At 40.6% G+C, this 20798-nt stretch overlaps 2 protein-coding genes and 1 non-coding gene across 3 annotated transcripts; 1 reads left to right on the top strand and 2 right to left on the bottom strand.

Annotated features, from left to right (window-relative positions):
- Positions 1-3167: 3167 nt before the first annotated feature.
- On the top strand, positions 3168-11395 carry LOC144704881 (formin-like protein 5). The gene is made up of 6 exons (XM_078577451.1): positions 3168-4695; positions 4959-5568; positions 6683-7079; positions 7803-8002; positions 8915-9150; positions 10621-11395. Exons 1-6 carry the CDS (start codon positions 4576-4578, stop codon positions 11308-11310), a joined length of 2253 nt encoding a protein of 750 aa, XP_078433577.1. The 5' UTR covers positions 3168-4575; the 3' UTR covers positions 11311-11395.
- Positions 11396-13400: 2005 nt separating this feature from the next.
- On the bottom strand, positions 13401-13484 carry TRNAL-CAA (transfer RNA leucine (anticodon CAA)). Its single transcript has one exon. It is a non-coding gene; the product is annotated as a tRNA-Leu (tRNA).
- A 1311-nt stretch (positions 13485-14795) lies between these two features.
- On the bottom strand, positions 14796-20789 carry LOC144705010 (kinesin-like protein KIN-14H). The gene is made up of 17 exons (XM_078577600.1): positions 20651-20789; positions 20389-20578; positions 20171-20315; positions 19979-20088; positions 19797-19916; positions 19511-19714; positions 18431-18640; positions 18263-18337; positions 17905-18051; positions 17671-17824; positions 17176-17285; positions 16686-16847; positions 16409-16617; positions 15982-16063; positions 15767-15871; positions 15572-15676; positions 14796-15101 (listed from the first exon to the last, which is right to left on the bottom strand). The coding sequence occupies exons 2-17, from the start codon at positions 20545-20547 to the stop codon at positions 14922-14924; spliced, it is 2277 nt and encodes a 758-aa protein (XP_078433726.1). The 5' UTR covers positions 20548-20578; positions 20651-20789; the 3' UTR covers positions 14796-14921.
- Between the last annotated feature and the right edge of the window lie 9 nt (positions 20790-20798).

Here is a 20798-nt window from a genome sequence, read left to right as displayed (position 1 = left end):
TATTTTGCCCCTCTTATTCTATATCCTTAAGCATATTTCTCTCTCTTTCCCCCCTTCTTTTTGTCTTTCTAAATTTCCCTATTAAAATTTTTCACACTCTCTTTAGTCTTCTTTATTCCCATTATTTTCCCACCAAATTCTCTTTATCCCTTTCAATTGTACTTTCTACCTTATTTCATTTCACTCGTCTCCAGTTTCCCATCTTATTATAATCTAAACTCTCCCTCTCCCCCTTCAAAATCAACTTTAGACATATGGTATTGAGAGAATAGTACTTACAAATATCCCTGCTGTCAAAATGATGGTCCCGACGTGGCATTTTTTAATGCAAACTATGCTCATTAAATTAACCTTTGAAATATACTATTGGCTGAATAATAATGAAATAGTAATATTTAGAACATGCCACGTGGAATATCCCAGCTGTCAAAATGATGAGCTGAGATGGCAAATTTAATACAATAGTGATAACTAGTGGGGCCCGCTCGCAATGCTCGCTTCGGGTGGAGAGAGAAGAGAGAGAAAGCAGGGCCGATCTCATTCTGGGAGATAAGAAAAAATCCCATCTTCAGCCACTCAGACGAACTACACAGATCTGAAGCTCGTAGACGGGCGACGTAGAAGGAAAAAATCGAAGGCTCTTTTGTTTGGATTACATGCCGGGTGACAGAGCAGACCTCACCTGGTCCCTATGTGACAATGTCGCCCATTCCTTCTTTGCATCCAAGCTTCTAGCCTCCGCCGCCGCCAGCGAAATTCTGTAATTCAGATCCCCCAAGAGAATTATCCCGCTGCCACAGTAAGAAAAATAATTCGAAATTAAGTAGACTATAATATTACGTTTTGTATCAAGTGTAGTTTGTGTCTTGATTTGGCGAATGTTTCTCACTTGTGGTTTCCTTGGCCGTTGGCGGAGGAAAGTGGGGCCAGAGAGGATCTTGATATTTAAATATCAAGATCCATGCAGCGTCTTGGCGGCCCCGCAAGAGGACAGATCGCAGCGAACAAAGCCGAAGAAAACTGCGATTGGCCGATGTTTACCGGACGTGGCGCTTCAAAGGAAATTCAAAGGAAGAACCCTGGTTCCGCTCGCTTCTTCGAGCGGCAGATGATGATTTCTTTCTTTGAAAATAATTGAATTCGATAATAGATTCAATTGAAAGAATTAGAAGAATCGGCTGCCGATGCTTCGAATTCTTTCGTCGAAAATAGATTCAATTGAAAGAATTCGAAGAATCGGCCGCCAAAAATAGATTCAAGTGGAAGAATTTGAAGAAACGGCAGCCTAGATCAGAAAAATATATAGTGATTCGGAGATTGCTGGATTTTGAGTTAAATAATTCTTTCGGAGAATCGGGGATGATCAAGATCATATGTCCTATTCCGAAATCATATGACTCTGAGATCGATATCATATGAGATCAAGATCGAAATTTCAAAGTTGGTTGATCAAATTTCGAAATTGATTGATGAAACGTCGACAGTTTCATCAATTTCAGTCAATTTCGAGATTGAGATTCTGATCTGAGTCAATCTCCCGATCTCAGTCCGTCTGACATCAAATCTAAATTTCATCAATCAATCGATCGAAATTGACTGATGAAGAGATCGAAATTGATTGACAAAGAGATCGAATTTGAGAGAATCTCAAAATTGACTGAGATCGGGAGACTGAGATCTCAGGCTCCCAATCAGAATTTGCATTTGATGAAAAGATTCTGGTCGATGGAGAACTTTGATGTCCATCGATCATAATTTTTCTCGATCTATTCATCTTTGATGAAAAGATAAAAAAAAATTGATCCAAATAGGACTTCTCTATCAAAACAGGACATAGGATGAATGTTCACCTTTTGCTCGAAGTATCTGTCGACGAAATAGGACTTCTCGATCGAAATAAAAAATAGGACTTCTCAAATTCGAGATCGGTCTGCCGATCGATAGAAATTGATTGATGAAGAGATCGAAATTGATTGACGAAGAGATCGAAATTTGAGAGAATCTCGAAGCAACTCTCGACAATATAGGACTTATTCGATCGAAAACGTTCTGAAGCTGTCGACGATGAAACCGTTCTTAACCGTTTCTCGGCCTCTCTCTCTTCTCTCTCACTATCTCTCTGCTCTCTCACTCCTCCGTCGTGAGGTTACTTTACGGGTCTTCGAATGCCAAAATCTCTCTGATTATCGCACAAAATGAATTATCAGAAACGGGATAGTCTTGCATATCGATAAATAGTTTGCTCTACATCTAAATTGATAGAAATAGTTGGGTTATTCCACCCAGCGTTGGGGTTGTACTTTAGTCGTCCGAGAAAGAACAATGTCTTGATTCGCAAATTAAAAATTTCTCAGGAAATTCCAAAGGCGAAGATTTTTTAATCGGAAAAAAGTAACTCGAATGATAGATGGATGATAAGCTTGATATCATCACTGAAGGTTTCCATGATCCTCCAGCGACTTGGCAGAGAATAGAGAACGCATATATTTTATCACATAATAATCTGAAACTTGCCCGAGCTGATTGAATCTGTAAGTTAGGGTAAACAATTGAATCGGGTGCGTGGGCAAGTGTTTCACCCTGTGATCGGATTTTATGACTTCGATAAAACTTGTGTCGCTGATGCCTCTATCCACCTTGAACATTTCCAATTCGGAGAGGCTAACAAGATCAAACAGTAATCCTTATCTCCTGCTGAGAATACTTCTGAGAATGAATTTTTCTCTCGGCTAAAACAATGTTATGGTGTTGCCTCCAATACGTTACCGAATGAAATGTTTCGACTAATCTCGCCGGTTTACTACGGAAATTGTTCGAACGCATGGGGGCAACCTATATTAAGCTGGGCCAGGTATGTTGTTTGTCTTCATTATTTCACCGGATAATACCTTGATCGGGGATAATCCTTTGTAAAAAGCCTGAGGGCTATTGGCAATTAGCTAATTAAGAATTCTCAGCTAATTAATAATCCGGGATAATCCCATGTTCTGGGAGAACGATGCAAAGGGATTAAGTGCTGAATGCTTGAAACTTCTGTCGCTTATGTGAGACAGGCATAGAATTGACGACGACTATTTTTCAGGATTAAGAACTATTAATGCTTGAAACTTCTGTCGCTAATATTTTTCAGGATTCAGCACTTAACCGTTTCTCAACCGTTTCTCGATCTCTCTCTCTCTCTTCTTTCGCACTATTTTGTCAGCCAATCAGAGGCCAGAAGCGCACATGTAGTAGTATAGATTAGAAAGTGAAGAAAGGCCAACCTTCTCGGCAACACATGCCAGGTGGAAATATCCTGCTGTCAATTTATGGGCTGACGTGGCATTTTTGATAGAATACAGATATTTAGAAACTGGAAGTGGAAGAATGCCCCACATTTTCGGAAAGATATGCCACGTGGAAATATCCTTCTGTCAAAGAGATGGGCTGACGTGGCATGTATTAATGGAAATTAAGCGAATTAAATTAACTTTCGAAATATAGTGTCGGGAGAGTAATATTTTGAAATGGCAAGGAGGGGGACCCACAATCTTCTCCCGCCTCTGGAGGAAGCCGAAGAATGCGCGGAGGAAGCGACGCCGGGATGAGATCCTCCACCAATCTCCGCCTCAATTCTCGAGCAACGAATCCGAAATTTGGAAGCTTCAATCTATCATGTTGAATCGGATGATCGCAGATTTCGAAGCTCAGATCTATCTTCCTGAATTTGATGATCGTGGATTTGGAAGCTCAGATCTATCTTCATCAGTCGTATGCTTATAGAATTGGAAGCTCCGATCAAGCTTCGAGAATCGTATGATTCTTGAATCGGAATCTCCGATCAACCTCCGAGAATCGTATGATTTTAGAATTAGAAGTTCCGATCAACCTCCGAGAATCGTATGATTATAGAATTAGAAGTTCCGATCAACCTCCGAGAATCGTATGATTATAGAATTAGAAGTTCCGATCAACCTCCGAGAATCGTATGGTTATAGAATTGGAAGCTTTGATCAACCTTGGAGAATCGAATGATTATCGAATTGGAAACTCCGATCAACCTCCGAGAATCGCATGATTATATAATTGGAGCTCCGATCAACATCCGGTATTCGCATGATTTTAGAATTGGAAGCTTTGATCAACCTTGGAGAATCGAATGATTATCGAATTGGAAACTCCGATCAACCTCCGAGAATCGCATGATTATATAATTGGAGCTCCGATCAACATCCGGTATTCGCATGATTTTAGAATTGGAAGCTTTGATCAACCTCCGAGAATCGTATGATCATATAATTGGAAGCTCCGATCTATCTCCGTTAATCGGATGATTGTAGATGTGGAAGTTCCGATCAAGATTCGTGAATCTGATGATTTATAGATTTGGAAGCTCCGGTTAATATTCTTGAATCGGATAATTTTGAATTCCAACGATTATCGAAGCAGTTTTGGTTTGCGGAGGATCAGGAAGGTGCAACCGGGTGGAACAGGTTGACAGCGTTGAATCGAGCTTCGTTTGAGCTGACGAGACTGGGAGGAAAGGAAATAGAACGACGCGATTCTGTGATATGAGAACGAGAGACAATAGCGGCCATGAAGAGGGGGACGAGCTGTTTCAGAGGAACACCTATACTCCTCGTAATTTCGTGCTTTGCCTCTATAATCTTCGGGGGATCCGCCTCGCGAACAACGAGGGATTGGCGCCGGGTCATGGTTCGTCGGAATTTCGGCTCTTTCTTCTTGAAAATTTTAATTTTTCTCCAACTATTTCAACTGTCGCTGATCATTTTGCTTGATCATCAGTTAACAAACCTTGCCTTTTCATTTATTTCTTGTCTGATAGAACAGTTTTTCTGCATTTAAACCTCGTATACCCAATCGATTTGCTCTGCATCAATTTGTTTATCATCAGAAATTTCATTTTCCCTCACTATGAATAAAACCTTCTTCTCACTAGTTTGAAATCTTCTGCGTAGATTCATTGTTCCAGTTGTAGCCCAGAAATTTCGGATGGTTTCTATCTTGGAGACGCCACTGCAGAAAATTACAAAAAACAAGGTACTCTGCGCCATCACTCCACAGAGAATGACAAGTTCATGGATAAATTCCAAGTTTCCGGAGAAGATTTGAGCTCCAGAAACCGGTGGATTGAAAATCTTCAGCTTCTTATATGGCCTTCTGCTCAAAGGAGGAAATTAAACGATGAACAATCTGAAACTGTTGCAAAAGCCCCCAGTTCTTTGGATATAATTTCAGTTGATTCTCCTGCGCCATCTCCAGATCTTCAATCCACATCAATCCAGTTTGACGATCCTCTTGCGGATCATCCAGAGCAGATTGATTCCTTCCAGCAAGATGATGAAACCCTGAAAAGCCCCCAAAATATCGCCATGATTTTATCTCCAAAGAAACATGGCAGAGAGAGGAAAAAAGCTGTGATTGCTTCTGTTGTTCTTATCGCCGCAGGATCCATCGCTCTCTCTGCAATCTTGTGTTATTGCATAAATGCGTGCAAGCCTAAGAGGGGAGGAAGTCGGAGAGATCATAGACCTCTTCTGGCGTTGAGCTTGGGCAAGTTCTCAGCAGGTGCTTCCCAATCCTTTCCCTCTATTAATAATTTAGTTTTTGCTATGAAATTTCAATTGTTATCGTCATCAGTCTGCGACCATATGGATGATCTTGATGATGGAATCGTCATCATCTCTAATGCTGGACGATGGCAATGACTGGTTTTGGATGATTATGAGTACTTTCCCTTGCCATTGCTTCTCGTCACTCTCCTTCTATTAACCTCACTCTGATGATGAGAGATCATTATGAAATTGTAACCGCCGTAGTCATTCTTCTGGGATCATATTGATGGTAATGATGATGGGGATGAGGATGAAGAATTAGTCATCGGCTATACTGCTATGGCCGATGGGAGTGATAGGTTTCGGATTTTGATGATGATGATGAGGATGATGGTGATGATGATGAGGATGAAGAAACAGTCATCGGCTCTACAGTTGTGGACGATGGCGATGACGGATTTCAGATGATGATGAGGATGTAGAAATGGTCATTTGCTCTACTGCTGCGGACGAGGGCAGTGACGGGTTTCGGATGATGATGATGAGGACGAGGATGAAATCGTCATTGTATCCGAAACCCCCCATCGCCATCATCCACAACAGGAGTAACAATGAACTTCACTCTGTTGATAAGAGATGACGATGAAATTGAAATCGGCATTGTCATTCTTGTGCAACTCTGATGATGATGATGATGATGAAATTGTAACCGTCATTCATCTGCGACCTTACGATGTTGATCATCATGATGGCAATGATGAAATCGTCATTGTCATCAGTAACCGGCCATCGTCATTGTCCGCCGCAGGAGTAACGACGAACCTAATTCTGGTGAAAAGAGATGACGATGTAAATGTAATCAGCATCGTCATTCTTCTGCGACCATCTTGATGATGATGATGATGATGGCGAAATTGTAATCAGCATAGTCATTCTTCTGCGTTCATCTTGATGATGATGATGGTGAAATTGTAATCAGCATCGTCATTCTTCTGGGACAATCTTGATGATGATGATGATGGTGAAATTGTAATCAGCATTATAATTCTTCTGCGACCACCTTGATGATGATGATGATGCCGGGTTTTAGTATTTTCGCAGCTCTTTATTCAATCTTGATCTTGCAGGTTCATCGCTGAAGTCCCAAGAACTGAATGAATTCTCAGAGAGCAGGAAAAGAAGAGAAGATGATAACTTGTTTAAAGATTTTGAAGTTCCAACAACCCCAAAACCCAGCACAGAAAACCTCTCAGCAGGACCAGCCACAGAAGTTTCTCTGGCAAAGACGCCGCCGCCGCCGCCGCCGCCGCCACGGCCACGTCCACCTCTTCCACCACCAATTGCTCCTAAAAACCGCCCCGGCCCACTGCCAATCCCAAAGGGAGAGACCTCTGTGAAACCAGATGTTCAAGGAAGCTCCATTGATTGTCCAAAGACAAAATTGAAGCCTTTCTTCTGGGACAAGGTCGTTGCCAAGCCTGATCAGACCATGGTGTGGCACCAGATCAGCTCAGGTTCCTTCCAGTAAGAACATTAATCTTCATCTTTTAGTTAATGACTTGAATCGTCTGTTTTTCTGAATAATTTCTCTGCATTTTCTGATTAGGAGAAGCATTTAAAATCATCCACAACTCAAAATTGCTGAAAATGTAAAAAAGAAAAAAAAACTCCCATCCTAGTCAGAATCTTCTTCCATTAGTTACACAACTGTGGTCATCTGTTAAAAATTATCTGCATTTTCCGGTAAGGAAAATATTTTAAATCATCCAGACCTCAAAATGCCAAAACTAACTCCCCATCCTTGCGTGAACTTTCTCTCTATTTTTATAAACTGCTCCGAAATTAAATAGAAATTCCGAGAACTTAATACTTCCGTTTCTTACTGAAAATGTCAAGAAAACTGTCCATCCTTGTGTCAATTATCTTACTTTTTATTTATTATGTTTTTGATATGAAATTTATATAGTTCTCTGAAATTCAAAGAAATTCCTAGAATTTTCGGCATTTTATTTTGAAAAAGGTATAAATTTTAATTTTGATGTGCCTAAGTCGTTTAATATAATGGCAAAAAATGAAAATCAAAACTTTTTGGATCAATGAGATCAGTCATAATTTAAAGAAAAAAAGTGAGTATAATGGAATTTTTAATCCCACACCCACGACACTTTTCAAATGTATAAAACCAGAAGAATTCTTTTTTGGAATTTTAAATGTGTTGAATAATTTGTTTGTGCTGATGTTGGGCAGGTTTAATGAGGAGATGATTGAGACGATGTTCGGCTACTCTGCTAGCAGGCCAAAGAGTGGAGAAGAGAAAAAATCCCCCTCCTCTGACCCTGCTCCTCAACTTGTCCAGATCCTGGATCAGAAGAAGTCCCAGAACCTCGCAATCCTCCTCCGAGCTCTTAATGTCACCATAGAAGAAATCCGTGAAGCCCTAATGGAAGGTAAATTGAATATATTATCGTTGATCTAGATTCCTTTTGTGATAATGATTTCTAATGTTAATCTTAATCCATATGATAACCGTCAACAATGTTCATATTGGTCCTCATGATAATATTTTGTTACTCTTTAATTTCTTTGTATCCTTATGGCTTAAATTTTAGTCTTTATCCATGTAATAATCGATCTTATTCCCCTTTTTCTTTTAAATTTTTAAATTTTTAAATTTTTAAATTTTAATATTTTTATTATTTTTATTATTTTTTATTTTAACATAAATAGTTGTTAACAACTTAATATTAATCCATCTGATACTGCCGAAATCCTTAATATTGATGTATTTGACGTTCATAAAAATCTAGATCTTTGCCCCCGTGATGACACTTTAAGTCATAGTTTTATATTGGCATCTTTATTTTTTGCATAAAATAATGGTTTAAATTTTAATCTTATATTTTTTAAAAAAGGAAATCTTAATCTTAATACATTCGACTGTGGTTAACGTCATAATCTTACTTCCTATGATAATAGTTTTAAAACCATATGATAATGGTTTTTTAAGTTTTACTTATAGTAGTGTTTCAAAATGTGAAAAAGGTTTTTAAATCTCAATTCAGTTCATTTGGTAATGGCGAAAATCTTAAATTTAATCCATTCGATAATGTTCAAAATCTCAATGTTAAATCATTTGAAAATGATTGGGATTTTTATCTTCATCCATACGATAAAGGTTTAAAATATCAATCTTGGTTTCTATGACAATGCCTAAAATCTCATCAGTAATTCATATGATTGTGGTTAAATTATTAATCTTAATTCAAATGACAATGGTTAAAATCTTAACCACAATCAGGCTAATTGATTATGATGGTTAGAATATTAATCTTAATCACCATGTTAATCCATGGTTACAGGGAATGAGCTGCCGTCAGAGTTGCTGCAGACACTGATAAAAATGGCGCCGACGGCGGACGAGGAGCTGAAGCTTCGGGTTTACGATGGCGAGGTCTCTTGCCTCGGGCCGGCAGAGCGGTTTCTCAAGGTTCTGGTGGATATACCCTTCGCCTTCACACGAATGGAAGCCATGCTCATCATGAGTTCCTTTGAGGATGAGCTATCAAGCATCAGGCAGGACTTGCAAACCATAGAGGTCAGATCAATTTTCATATATCCATTTCCCTCTCCCTATATTCATGTGTCTAATACTACCACCCATGTCTCCCGTGCCAATCTCCATTATAGTGCAGGGACGCGGACGGTACGATTTTTTCGTCCCGCGACGAAAAAATCGTCCGGTCCAAGGGTATGGACGAAATTCGGGACAAAAATTCGTCCCGGGGACTACTGGACGAGACGGTGTTCGTCCCCTGGGACGAAAAAGCCGTCCGTCCGGAGGTCTCGGACGATGGATGGAAGAATCTGGACGAAAAACCGCTGGACATATCCGAGATGTAGCCACGTGGCCTCGCTGTGACAATTTGCATAGAAGTCCCTATATTTTTACGCGCGTCCAAACTGACGCCGCCAGAAATCCTTGCACTTATGTCCCATTGCATTCTCTCTCCTCTGTATTTCCCTAAAAAACTTAGAAAAATCCGTCCCATTCTTCGTCCCTGCACTGAATCCGGATGTCGAACGGGACGAAATTCGTCGCGTCTGGGACAATCCTGAACTATAATCTACATGCCATTTTAAAAAGGCTTTGTCCTCAACTGTGGAGTTTCTTACTCTTGCATATATATCTCTCTCTCAGATCATCACTGCATCACACACAAACACACGTATCTCTCTCCTCCATGTCCCTCTCTCTCACATCATCTCTCTCTCTCACTGTCACACACAAAGACACGTCTCTCTCTCTCAACCCCTATTTGTATCATATATCTACCTATCTACCTATCTCTCTATATATGTATACCTACTTTTTTTTCCAAACATCTCTATCTGCCAATCTATTATCCATCCTTACATCCATCTGATATATTTATCCACCCATCTGTCTGTCTATATCATCTATCTATCTATCATTTATCCATCTCCCTATCTATATATCTATCTCTCCCACTCATCTCTATATATGTATCCATCAATCATCCACATATCTTTATATGTGTGTTTATCAAGCGTGTATCTCTCTACCTTGCATTGTCATACGTGAGCACGCATCTCTCTTTCCTCCACGTCCTTCTCTCACATTGTCGCACACAAACACGCATCTCTCCCCCGCTCTATCTATCATCTATCTATATATTTGTCTCTCCCCCACATCTTTATCTATCGATCTATATATCTATCCATCTTCCCCACATCTCTCTCTCTCTATCTATCTATATATCTATCTCTCCCCCGTGTCGATCTTCCATCCATCTATCCATCTATCTATCTATCTATCTTTCTATCCATCTCTCTATCCATCTATCTATCTATCTTTCTATCCATCTCTCTATCCATCTATCTATCTATCTTTCTATCCATCTCTCTATCCATCTATCTATCTATCTATCTATCCATCGCTATATCTATATCCATCTATATCCATCTGTCTTATCTATCAGATTTATGTATTTTCATCTGGCATGCATCTCTCTATATATATATATCTATCTCTGATGCATGTCAGGCGGCGTGCGAGGAGCTGAAGAGCAGCCGGCTGTTCAAGAAGCTTCTGGAAGCGGTGGTGAAGATCGGCAACCGCATGAACGACGGCACCTTCCGCGGCGGCGCGCGCGCCTTCAAACTCGACACCCTCCTCAAGCTCGCCGACGTCAAGTCCGCCGACGGCGCCTCCACCCTCCTCCACTTCCTCGCCCTCCAAATCGCCCACTCCGAGGCCCTCCGCGCCCACCGAACCGCGCACCCCCTCGCCCCCCCGCCCCCTCCGGACACGTGTCGCTCTCTCGGCCTCCCCCCCCTCGCCGCCCTCCCCGCCGACCTCCGCCACGTCCGCCTCGCCGCCCCCCTCGACCCCGCCGCCCTCTCCGCCTCCGTCCTCTCCCTCGCCCGCGCCGCCGCCCGCGCCCGCGAGATCCTCCTCGACGGGTCCGGATCCGAGTCCGGGTCCGGGTTTGACCGTAAGCTCGAGGGATTCGCCGCCTCCGCCGAGGCCGCGGCCGCCGCCGTGGCGGCGGAGGAGCGGCGGGTCAACGAAAGGGTCAACGCCACGTGCGAGTTCTTCCACGGAGAGTCGGGGGACGGGCTGAGGCTGTTCGCCGTCGTGGCCGAGTTCCTGGCCCAGCTGGAGAGGGCCTGCCGCGAGGTCAGCGCCCCCCCCGTTGACCCCAAGCGCCCCCCCGGATCCGACAAGATCTGATCATAATACTCTATAATAATAATAATAATCTGCCAAAATATAACTATTTATTCTTATTATTTATTATAAGCTGCACGCACGTCTTCTGCCCCGGGACGGGACGGATGAAGAACTCTGCCCGGACGGGACGGGTTCAGTCTCGTCCTTCATCAAAAGAATATCAGTTCTAAAATTTGAGAAAAGGAATTATAAAATGAGCTTTATGACATTCTTCCAGTGAAAAAAGTCATTATAGTAGAAAAAACTGGACGGGACGGATGACAACGTCTGAACGGGACGGATCCGGTTTGGCCTCGTCCCTGGTCCAGAAGAATAGGAGTTCTAAAATTCGAGAAAAAGAATTCTTAAAATGGAATTTTAGTATTTTTCCAGTAAATAAATGCATTTTGGTCTTGTCAGGCTTTAGAGGCTCTGGATGGGACGGGTTTAGTCTTGTCCTTCGTCTGAATCATAAAATTCCATTTTATGATATTTTAGTACATTTAATCCTGTATATATATTATTATTAAAAAATGTCCTTCGTCTGTATATATATTATACAACTTACTATTATTATTATTGTTATTATTACTAGTAGTATGATTACTATTATTATTATTATTTTAGTGTGAGGGTCGATCAACCAGGTGAAATATGAGTCAAAGTCGGAATCTTGATAAGTAGGAATTCTGATCGATCTTAAATTTGATCAGTAATTGGTCAAATTTATGTGTTGATTGGTCAGCCTAATTAAGAGAGTGAAAATTGATATGTATGAACGGTTGGATGATCGAAAGTTAAACAAGAACTCATAGATTGCGGATCTTTTAATATATTTTCAGTGTAAATGATATTGTGGTTAGATGTTTAATAATGTTATTAGGTCAGAAAAAATAATTAGTGAAAGCAGATTAAAGGGAATAAAGAGAAGATTGAGGCAAAGTTGAAATGGGGGCATGTAACTATGTAAAAGCAGAGGTTGATCAAAATCTTGATTGTTCAAAATTCTGATCGATAAAAAGTTTCGATGCCCTAAACATAAATCCTTGACAGAAGTAAATATGTATAATTAGTGCTTAAAAAGGGTTTTGAAACAAGATATATAATAACGGGCAAGAGGGTGATTGTAAACATGCAGCGAAGATTTGGTGATGCTCGCATTTTAATAAGGTTAAAGCCAAAAATTATATTGAAAACATAGAACAAAACTTCAATACGCATGAAAACATGTGAAGCAATATTTAAACAAGGGCATATAATCATAGGCGAGAGGATGAGTCTAAAATACAGGGAAGATAGAGTACGAGTATTGGGTCCTGATAAAAATAGGTGATGTTCGCATTTTAACAATGTTAACATCCAAAAATCAATGTTGAGTTATTTGTATTATGATGAGGAAAATTTACGTAATTATAAGTTGATCAGTAAGAACATTTATGTCATTAGCTGTTAAACTAGTGTATGATAAAATCATTTACGAGAGGAGAGTCAGCTAAGAATGAGATCGTATACTTTCCCAACGGTCGTACTTTTTCCTTTTCCATTTTTAGTATTACACGATTCCATTTTTAAATAAAACTTAAAAGAATTCCATTTTAAAATAAAATGTTAATAAAAACCAAATCTGAATGAGTACTAAACATTTACGTCATTAGCAGTTAAACGTGGGTATAATAAAAATCACCAGCGAGAGAAAAATGAAGAAAACTTTTCTTTAACCAAAAGATAAGTGAAGACAGGATCATCGGTCCTACATTTCTTTATCCATTTGTTGTATTATACGGTTCCATTTTGAACAAAACTTTTAAAAATAAGTAAAACTTAAAAGAGCTTTAACCGCATTAGATTAAGAAACATTTACGTCATTTGTAGTTAACCGCGGGTATGGTAAAGTCATCAGCGAGAGAAAAATCAGAGGAGAATGAGATTATATATTTGCTTCATTGGCCCAAAAATAGAAATGAAGACAAAGAGCATCAGTCATAGTTTTCTTTTTTCACTTTTGGAATTACACGGTTCAATTTTAAATAAAATCTTAAGAGGGGTTAATCATATTCGATTACGATTTTAAATGTAATTTATATAGAAACAAAACAGATTTCGCATTGTCGTGTCAGAAGTGGGATTTGAACCCACGCCCTCTTTCGAGGACCAGAACTTGAGTCTGGCGCCTTAGACCACTCGGCCATCCTGACTGTTGGAAATAAAAATCTATAATTTATGTATTGGATTTTTAATACCCATTCTTGATTTCCACAGAGCCAACTCAAATAGTATTTGGAGATAATTAGGCTCAAGCTGAATTTTTTTCGGTCAACTGATGTATTCCATTAAGTCAAGATCATTCAATATGTTTATAAAATTTATTATTCGTTGAATATGATAGAGTTAATTTAACAATGGGAGGATGTTGGCTGCAATTATTCCATGTTGTAAGAATATATCATTCACAATCGATGGAATTTTTTGATTCGCTTCTGACAATTACTGGAAGTCTATCAGGTGTAAGATGACAAGAAAAATGGATAAACATAGCTGAAAAGTGAATGAAAATTTGGAAAAAATGGTAAATCAAGTGAAACGATATGGTGATAGGATTAGCAATGACTAACAAATCTCACAAAGAAATTATAAATTAAGATTTATATTGTATGCCATTCAGATTTTTTTATAATTTTACTTTAATAGAATGCATATTAAATGAGTAGCCAGTGAGCAGGATTAAGTAATCTAAAATTTATACTCCAGATTAGCATATCAGGTCTCTTGATTTCTTGTTTATATTGTCCACAATTATCACACTTTGAAACATTAAATAAAACATGAGTGGATGAACAGGATATACATGTTCTTAGTTCCCTGTTTATATCACCCTCAACATCAACACATTTTTATTCTCTAATTATCCATAGAGGATGAACTGCATCCATGTGCCCTGACTAGTAATTCTCTAATGAAATTATTCTGACAGTATCAGCAACCGATGAGAGAATTTTTGCACTAATTATTATGATTAGGGCGTTCATTAATCAAATCCTATGAGGATAAGCACCATCCATGTGCCATGACTAGATTATCATGATCGGGGTGTTAAGCAAATGGTAATCACACAGATATTTTTCTCACCAATTAACATGATTAAACACCAATTAATTAAATCCTGAGATGAAGAGCCCCATCGATATGCCCCAACAACATAATCAGGACCAGGGTGTCAACTAAATTGGTACGACAGAATCATCAACGCTAATTAAAATGACCAGGAAGCACATTAATTAAATCATGAGATGATGGGTTCCATCCATGTGCCTTTACTACATTTATAATGATCAGGGTGATAAGGAAATGGGTATGGCAGTATCACCGACAACAGTATGAAAATTTTCTCATTTAATTATCATGAATGGGACGTTCATTGGTTAAATCCTGAGAGCATGAGCTCCATCCATGTGCCCGGACTACCTTTTCATGATCAGGTTGTCATGACATTGTTCTTCCAGTAAGTATCATCAACACCAATGAGAGAATTTTCTCACTAATTATCATGATTAGGACGTTAATTAATTAGATCCTGAGAGGATGAGTGGCTTACACGTGTACAAAATGGAGTCAACGGAGGTTCGGAGAGGTGATCAACCGAAGCTCAGCCGGGAGTCAAGGGGCCGAGTTTGGGTCTGCCGCCGGGGGACGCCGATCTCGCAGGCGTTGACCCTCGACGCAAAGCGCAGGGAGCAAATTGACTCCCCCGTTGACGATGACTCCGGCGCAACATTGACGAACATCAGCGTCTTGGAGTCTCCACCAAGACAAGTCTGCTCAATTATTATGAAAAAGGAAATAATTGCGTTGATATTATTGATCTTTTTACTGAGAGGAAAGATAATAAAGCAGGCGAGAGAGATTAACAAAATGGAGAGAGAGAGGAATAGATAAACGAAAGAATGAGGGATAAAGGATAAGTAATAAAGAAATAATAAAATGAAAGAGAAGGAGAAAGAAGGTATGAGATAAAGAAAGAGAAGAGAAAGATAAATAGAGGGAAGAGAAAGAGATAGAGAGAGAGAGATAAATAGAGGGAAGAGAAAGAGATAGAGATAAATAGAAGAAAGAAAGACAAAGAGATAAAAAAAGGAGAAGGCATGAGATGAATAAAAGAAAGGGAAAAAAAGATAGATAACGAGAGGAAAGAAACAAAGATAAGATAAAGAGAAAAAATAAACAGAATAGATAAAGAGAAGAAAGAAACAAAGATAGATAAGAAGACGAAAGAAAGGGAGAGGACCTGGAGAAGATAAGTCAGCTTGGAGTTTCTGTACGGGACGTGATCGTCCTTTTTGGCAATGGCGAAGATGACATCGCCGAGGGCCGACAAGCTCCGATTTATTGACTGGGAACAGATATTACTTGAGAAATTGTAGAATTGGAGGTCATTCCAGAGAGAGAGAGAAAAAAAAGAGAAATAGAGAGAGGGTTGTGCCTGAGTCTCCTTGAGGCGTTCCCCAGTTGACCCGCTCTTGCCAAGCCGTTCACTCCCAGCCAGATCGATTAGGTTGAGAACACCTTGGACCCGTTGACCGGTGATCTGCCATTGTTATAATCCAAGATCACAGTGAGAAAGAGAAGAGAGAGAGAGAGAGAGAGAGATTGAAAAAGATGTTGACCCAAATCCTGGATGGAAAGGAGAGAACAGACCTCGTTCACCCCAGATATCCTCAAAGTGAAGACAAAATGACTTCTTGAAGACTGCTCGTTCATCTGTGTCCAGCCCACTGACCTGCAAATATAACCATATCCTTCGCATCATCATTGTTATCGTTGTCATCATCATAAAACACCTTCCACCGGAAGTTTTTCATAATAACTATAGTCACTTCTCTCTATTTTCTCTCAACTATCATCTCCATCTTTTTTTCGTTGTCCTCACCAATATCTCTACCATCATCGTCCTTATCTATCCAATCTACCATCTTCCTTCATTCGTCATCACTAATCTCTGCCTCATCCACCATCTTCCTCTCTAACTCATCATCACAATATATCACAACCACGATCCCTCTCCCTCTCATATCATCATCATCATCATCATCATCACCTCTCCAGCCAATCTTCTCTATCTCACCTGCTCTGCGAAGCTCGGCGCAGAAGGTAGGAGACCTCCTGGATACTGCAGACGTCCACAACCGTCAAATCGGAGACAACCGTGTTTCCATTCTGATCATGCTTGATCTGATACTGCTTCCCCGAAGAAGACCCTCCATCACAGCCATTCGATCTGCCTGTCGCCAGCAGATCCCGTATACTCTCGTTGTATATCTCGAGCATAGATGCCTGCACTGCCCAATTGTGGTCATCTCTAAAGTTCTTAAAATCTCATTTAATGAGCCAAAGAGCCAGACCTGCGTCTTATACTTCCAACCTTGAGAAGAGAGGGATTGCCCAGCCTCAAATATCTGCTCCAGGGAGCGGGGAATGAGGCCTTCCTGCTCCGGATCTTCGGGCCGACCCATCATCGTATATGTCTTACCTGAGCCCGTTTGACCATAAGCAAAAATACACACCTGCCACGGCAGTAATTAACTTCATCACACACAGTTTCAGCAAGGATAGATCAGATCACTATCAGGGCTGATCAATTGGTAAACGCTCTTCATCAGATCAATTGCTTGATTAGTTTGATCAGATCACGATCAGGAATGATTGATGAATCAAACCTCTTTATCTAATTAGATCCAATTGATGTGATCTGATCTCCGTCCACACACCTGTTATTGATCCGATTCATGACATCTGATTTGACCAGGTTATTCATTGAATCTTTCAATCAAATCAGAGAACCAACCACTTCATCATGCGTAGAATCCGCTTAAGTGAAGAATGAAGCAAAACCTTGTAGCCATCCAGCGCACTTTGGACGAGCTGTGAGATTTCTGTAAAGACGTCATCTTGGGAGGCCTTGGGACCAAACACCCGGTCAAATGTGAAGGAATATGTTTGACCTGTCGATCAGAGTCAACAACTAGGGTCACGAACTAAATTAATAATAATGGGGTTGCACTGGCAAAGAGTGATGCTATACTACCAAAACCTGTTGAAGTTCGTTGGGAAGGAGAGATACGAGAAACGAGGGAAAAGAGAAAGGGCAAAACTCACTAAAACTAGAGGACTCCCTGCCCTTACCTCGGACAAGGAATACTAAGAAAGGAAAATTATAATAATATTACTTACAAATTATAATAATACCCCTACTGCCAACAAAACCCATCCACGGAATAAAGTTATTTGATATGCAGAGAAATAGTTCTATCGGACCACATATGTTACCTACCTTAGAGACATTTTTCAGGTTTCAAGACTAGGTAAGTAAAAGAGAGATGAAAGTACCGTTATGCAGCAAGTCAACGCCACGGTCAACAAACTCCATGGAAGTGGGAAAAGAGAAAACAGAAGTTTCTGGATCTGGATCCGGCTCCGGGTCATCCACATCCAACTGCAGGGGCCGTACCCGACAGAAAACCCGGATGTTTCCTTTAAGTTCCTGTGATACAAGGCCTGGTCAATTCATGGATTCTCAGCCTGCAATACAACCGAAAGAGAGATATAAATAGCTTAGGCTACCTGGATGGTGTTGTGCATTTTCTTACGCAGCCTCTCGGCTTCGAGAATCTGCTGCTCTGCTCTGGATAACCTGTCTGTCAGATCGGTCACCAGTCTTTGTTGACTCTCACACGCTGTTCTCGACTCCACAGCAGTCGTGTCTGCCAGCTGGTATTCAAATTTAATCGTAAAAATCAGTCGTAGCACAACATTAATCTTTTAAGTACAGATCAAATCATTAATAGGCGCTCGATTTTGTCCTCTATGTAAACCCACGTGAGACTTCTGAAAATTTCTTGGCTAAGGAAATTTAAAAAGAAATACCACTACTAGAAGCACTTCGAATAAAATATAATTTTTTTTGGAACAGAGAAGAAACCTTAAGTTTCTCAGTGGCAACTTGCAGCTGGGTCTGTAGCAAATGGATCTGAACCGTCTGCGCAGAGCAGGTGGCCTGAGAGAAATCATCCTCGAATGTTAGTCGAGAAATCTAAAAAAGAAATAATTTATTTTCTGGGGGGTTGCAAATAGAAAACCCGATGCGCACTTCTAAGGTTTCGTTCTTTCTCACAAGACCTGCCAGTTCAGCAGAGGACTTGCCCGAAAATTCCTTGTATTTTGCCAGGTCAGCAGATAAGGACTGGACGCTGACCAGCTGAGATTCCCGGTCCTCCCTCACTAGCTTTAGCTCTCCCCGTAGCTGCTCCAAGTCAACCCTCAGCTCTTCTTTCCCTCTCACTGCCGCCTGTTCAGATGCCTGATAGGTATTTAAAAATAGATTAATGACGGTCCATTTGGCTGATAAGGTTCATAATTCAGAGAGACTTTGAGTGAAAAAAAATAACGTTTTGCCCATTCTAATAAGAATATACGATGGGATTGGGGCGAACTTAATTGGTCAAGATAACAATGTTTGATTGATCGGGCGACCCAGATCGCGATCTGATCGATCCTTATCAGAACTAGTGTTTGTCGTCACTGATGACAATCATGACTCCTCATTGTCCTCTTCATTTGTCTTCACCGGGATGACAATGATAACAACGATAACGATGATGTGTTCAACTCATTCCCATCAGTGTCATCCATTTGCAACCAGGATGACGAGGACGATGACGAAATAGTCATCATCACTCAAGCTGCAGGCAAGGACAATGACTATTTTCATTATCTTCCACAAGCACTAATCAGAACATCCAATAGGTGGAATGGGCCGACTGGACCAATCGGATGCAGCCACGTGACTGACCTACCTCCCTACTCTCTGTATGTCTCTTCCAATCATGATCGATCATGATCGATCCATCAGATTGATCATGATCTATCATCCAGTGATCAATCTAAATTCTGATCGATTGAGACAGCTGGATAATTATCTGCCCAGAATTTTTGTTCAATCGTACAACCCGAGATCATAATCAGATCATCTGTTGATTGATTTCATTGATCGATACATCTGATTGATCATGATAATTCATCCGCTGATCAACCCAAATTCTGATCGGTCCAGAGAGCTGGATCATGATCTGCTCAGAAATTTTGTTCTATCGTACAACCCAAGATCATGATCAGATCATCCAACGATTGATTTTGATTGATCGATTACCAGTCATCCCTTGTCGCTAACCTTGAGAGAGGAGAGCTGATCCTGAAGAACAGCGAGCTGAGGCTTCAAGCTGCTCAACTCCTCAATCATCGCCGCTTTTTCCTTGTGCAGACGCGAGATATTCTCCACATTAACGGTGGCATCGTTCTGAAGCTTGCTGCTATACGCTTGCAATGTAGAATTATATTCCTGGAGACTTTTATTCATGTCCTGGAGACTCATCACCTAGTCTCAAAACACAATTAATCAGACACAAAAAATAGAATAAAATTTCTTAATGATCGTCAAAGACGAACAATCAATTTGCCTGTTGTTCAGCAGTCAGCGCCGCCTGCTGTGTCTTCTTAAGTTCTTCAGAGAGATCATTTTTTGATTTTTCTAACCTTCTTCTCTCTTCAGACTCGCTTACGTACTTGTCGACTGCAGCCTGGCCGATTTAAAAGAATCAGAAACCAGCAAGAACAAACCCAAATTCTTCTGTCTTCTCACCAGCTTTTCTCCCTGCTCTTTCTCCAAGCTCTCCATCAAGCAAGTACATCTCTCAGTCAACTCCTTTACCGTTTCCCGCAACTCCTTAATCTCTTCCCCAGTTTTCGCGTCTGAGAAAACCCAAAACAAAAAAAAAGATCAGTGAGAGATTTCTCGGGGATCTTCAAAGGGTTTGATGATTAGATTAATCACCATGCTCGGCGAACCGTTTTTCTAGGGAATCCGCCAATTTCTGGAGTTCATCGCGCAGGGAGATGAGTTCTTCCTCGCGAGCTTGAAACCACTTAACGCAGCTCCTCAGCTTCTTAATGTACTCCATCATCTGCTCAGCCTTGCCCTGCGAGAAAAAAAAACTTCTTGGGTAAACCCTTTGAACAAATCAAACCCCAAAATGTAGAACAATCGTTCACCTTGTAGTCGGTCTTGTTCTTTCCCTTCATCTTCTCGTTCAACAGCCGCTCAACCTCTTCCCTTGAACTAAAATCGAGGGTTTCGGCTACAAGAACAGAGGAATCGGCCACCGCCCCGTTCATCGCGGCGGTCTCCGAGCCCTTTCGAGAACCCACCATCTCTACCTCTCAGATCTAGCGTTTATTAAACCTGCGGTTCATCCAACGACGAAATCATCGAAATCTAGCCCTTCAAATGATAAAAAAAGTTCAAATTACTCACATTTGATGATCACCCGGCTGCAGAACCGGCGATTGTAGCTCGAATCTCTGAGAAAGGAAGAAAAAGGTACGATCTTGGGGCTTAAAAGCATGAAATTTTTGGGTTATGGCGAGAAATCAAGCCATGATCAGCCATGCAGAGCTCCTTC

The sequence above is a fragment of the Wolffia australiana genome, chromosome 6 (genome assembly GCF_029677425.1).
Source record: "Wolffia australiana isolate 7733 chromosome 6, ASM2967742v1".
NCBI lineage: Eukaryota > Viridiplantae > Streptophyta > Magnoliopsida > Alismatales > Araceae > Wolffia > Wolffia australiana.
The sequence above is the reverse complement of the archived record's forward strand: the minus strand, read 5'-3'. Positions and strand labels throughout refer to the sequence as shown.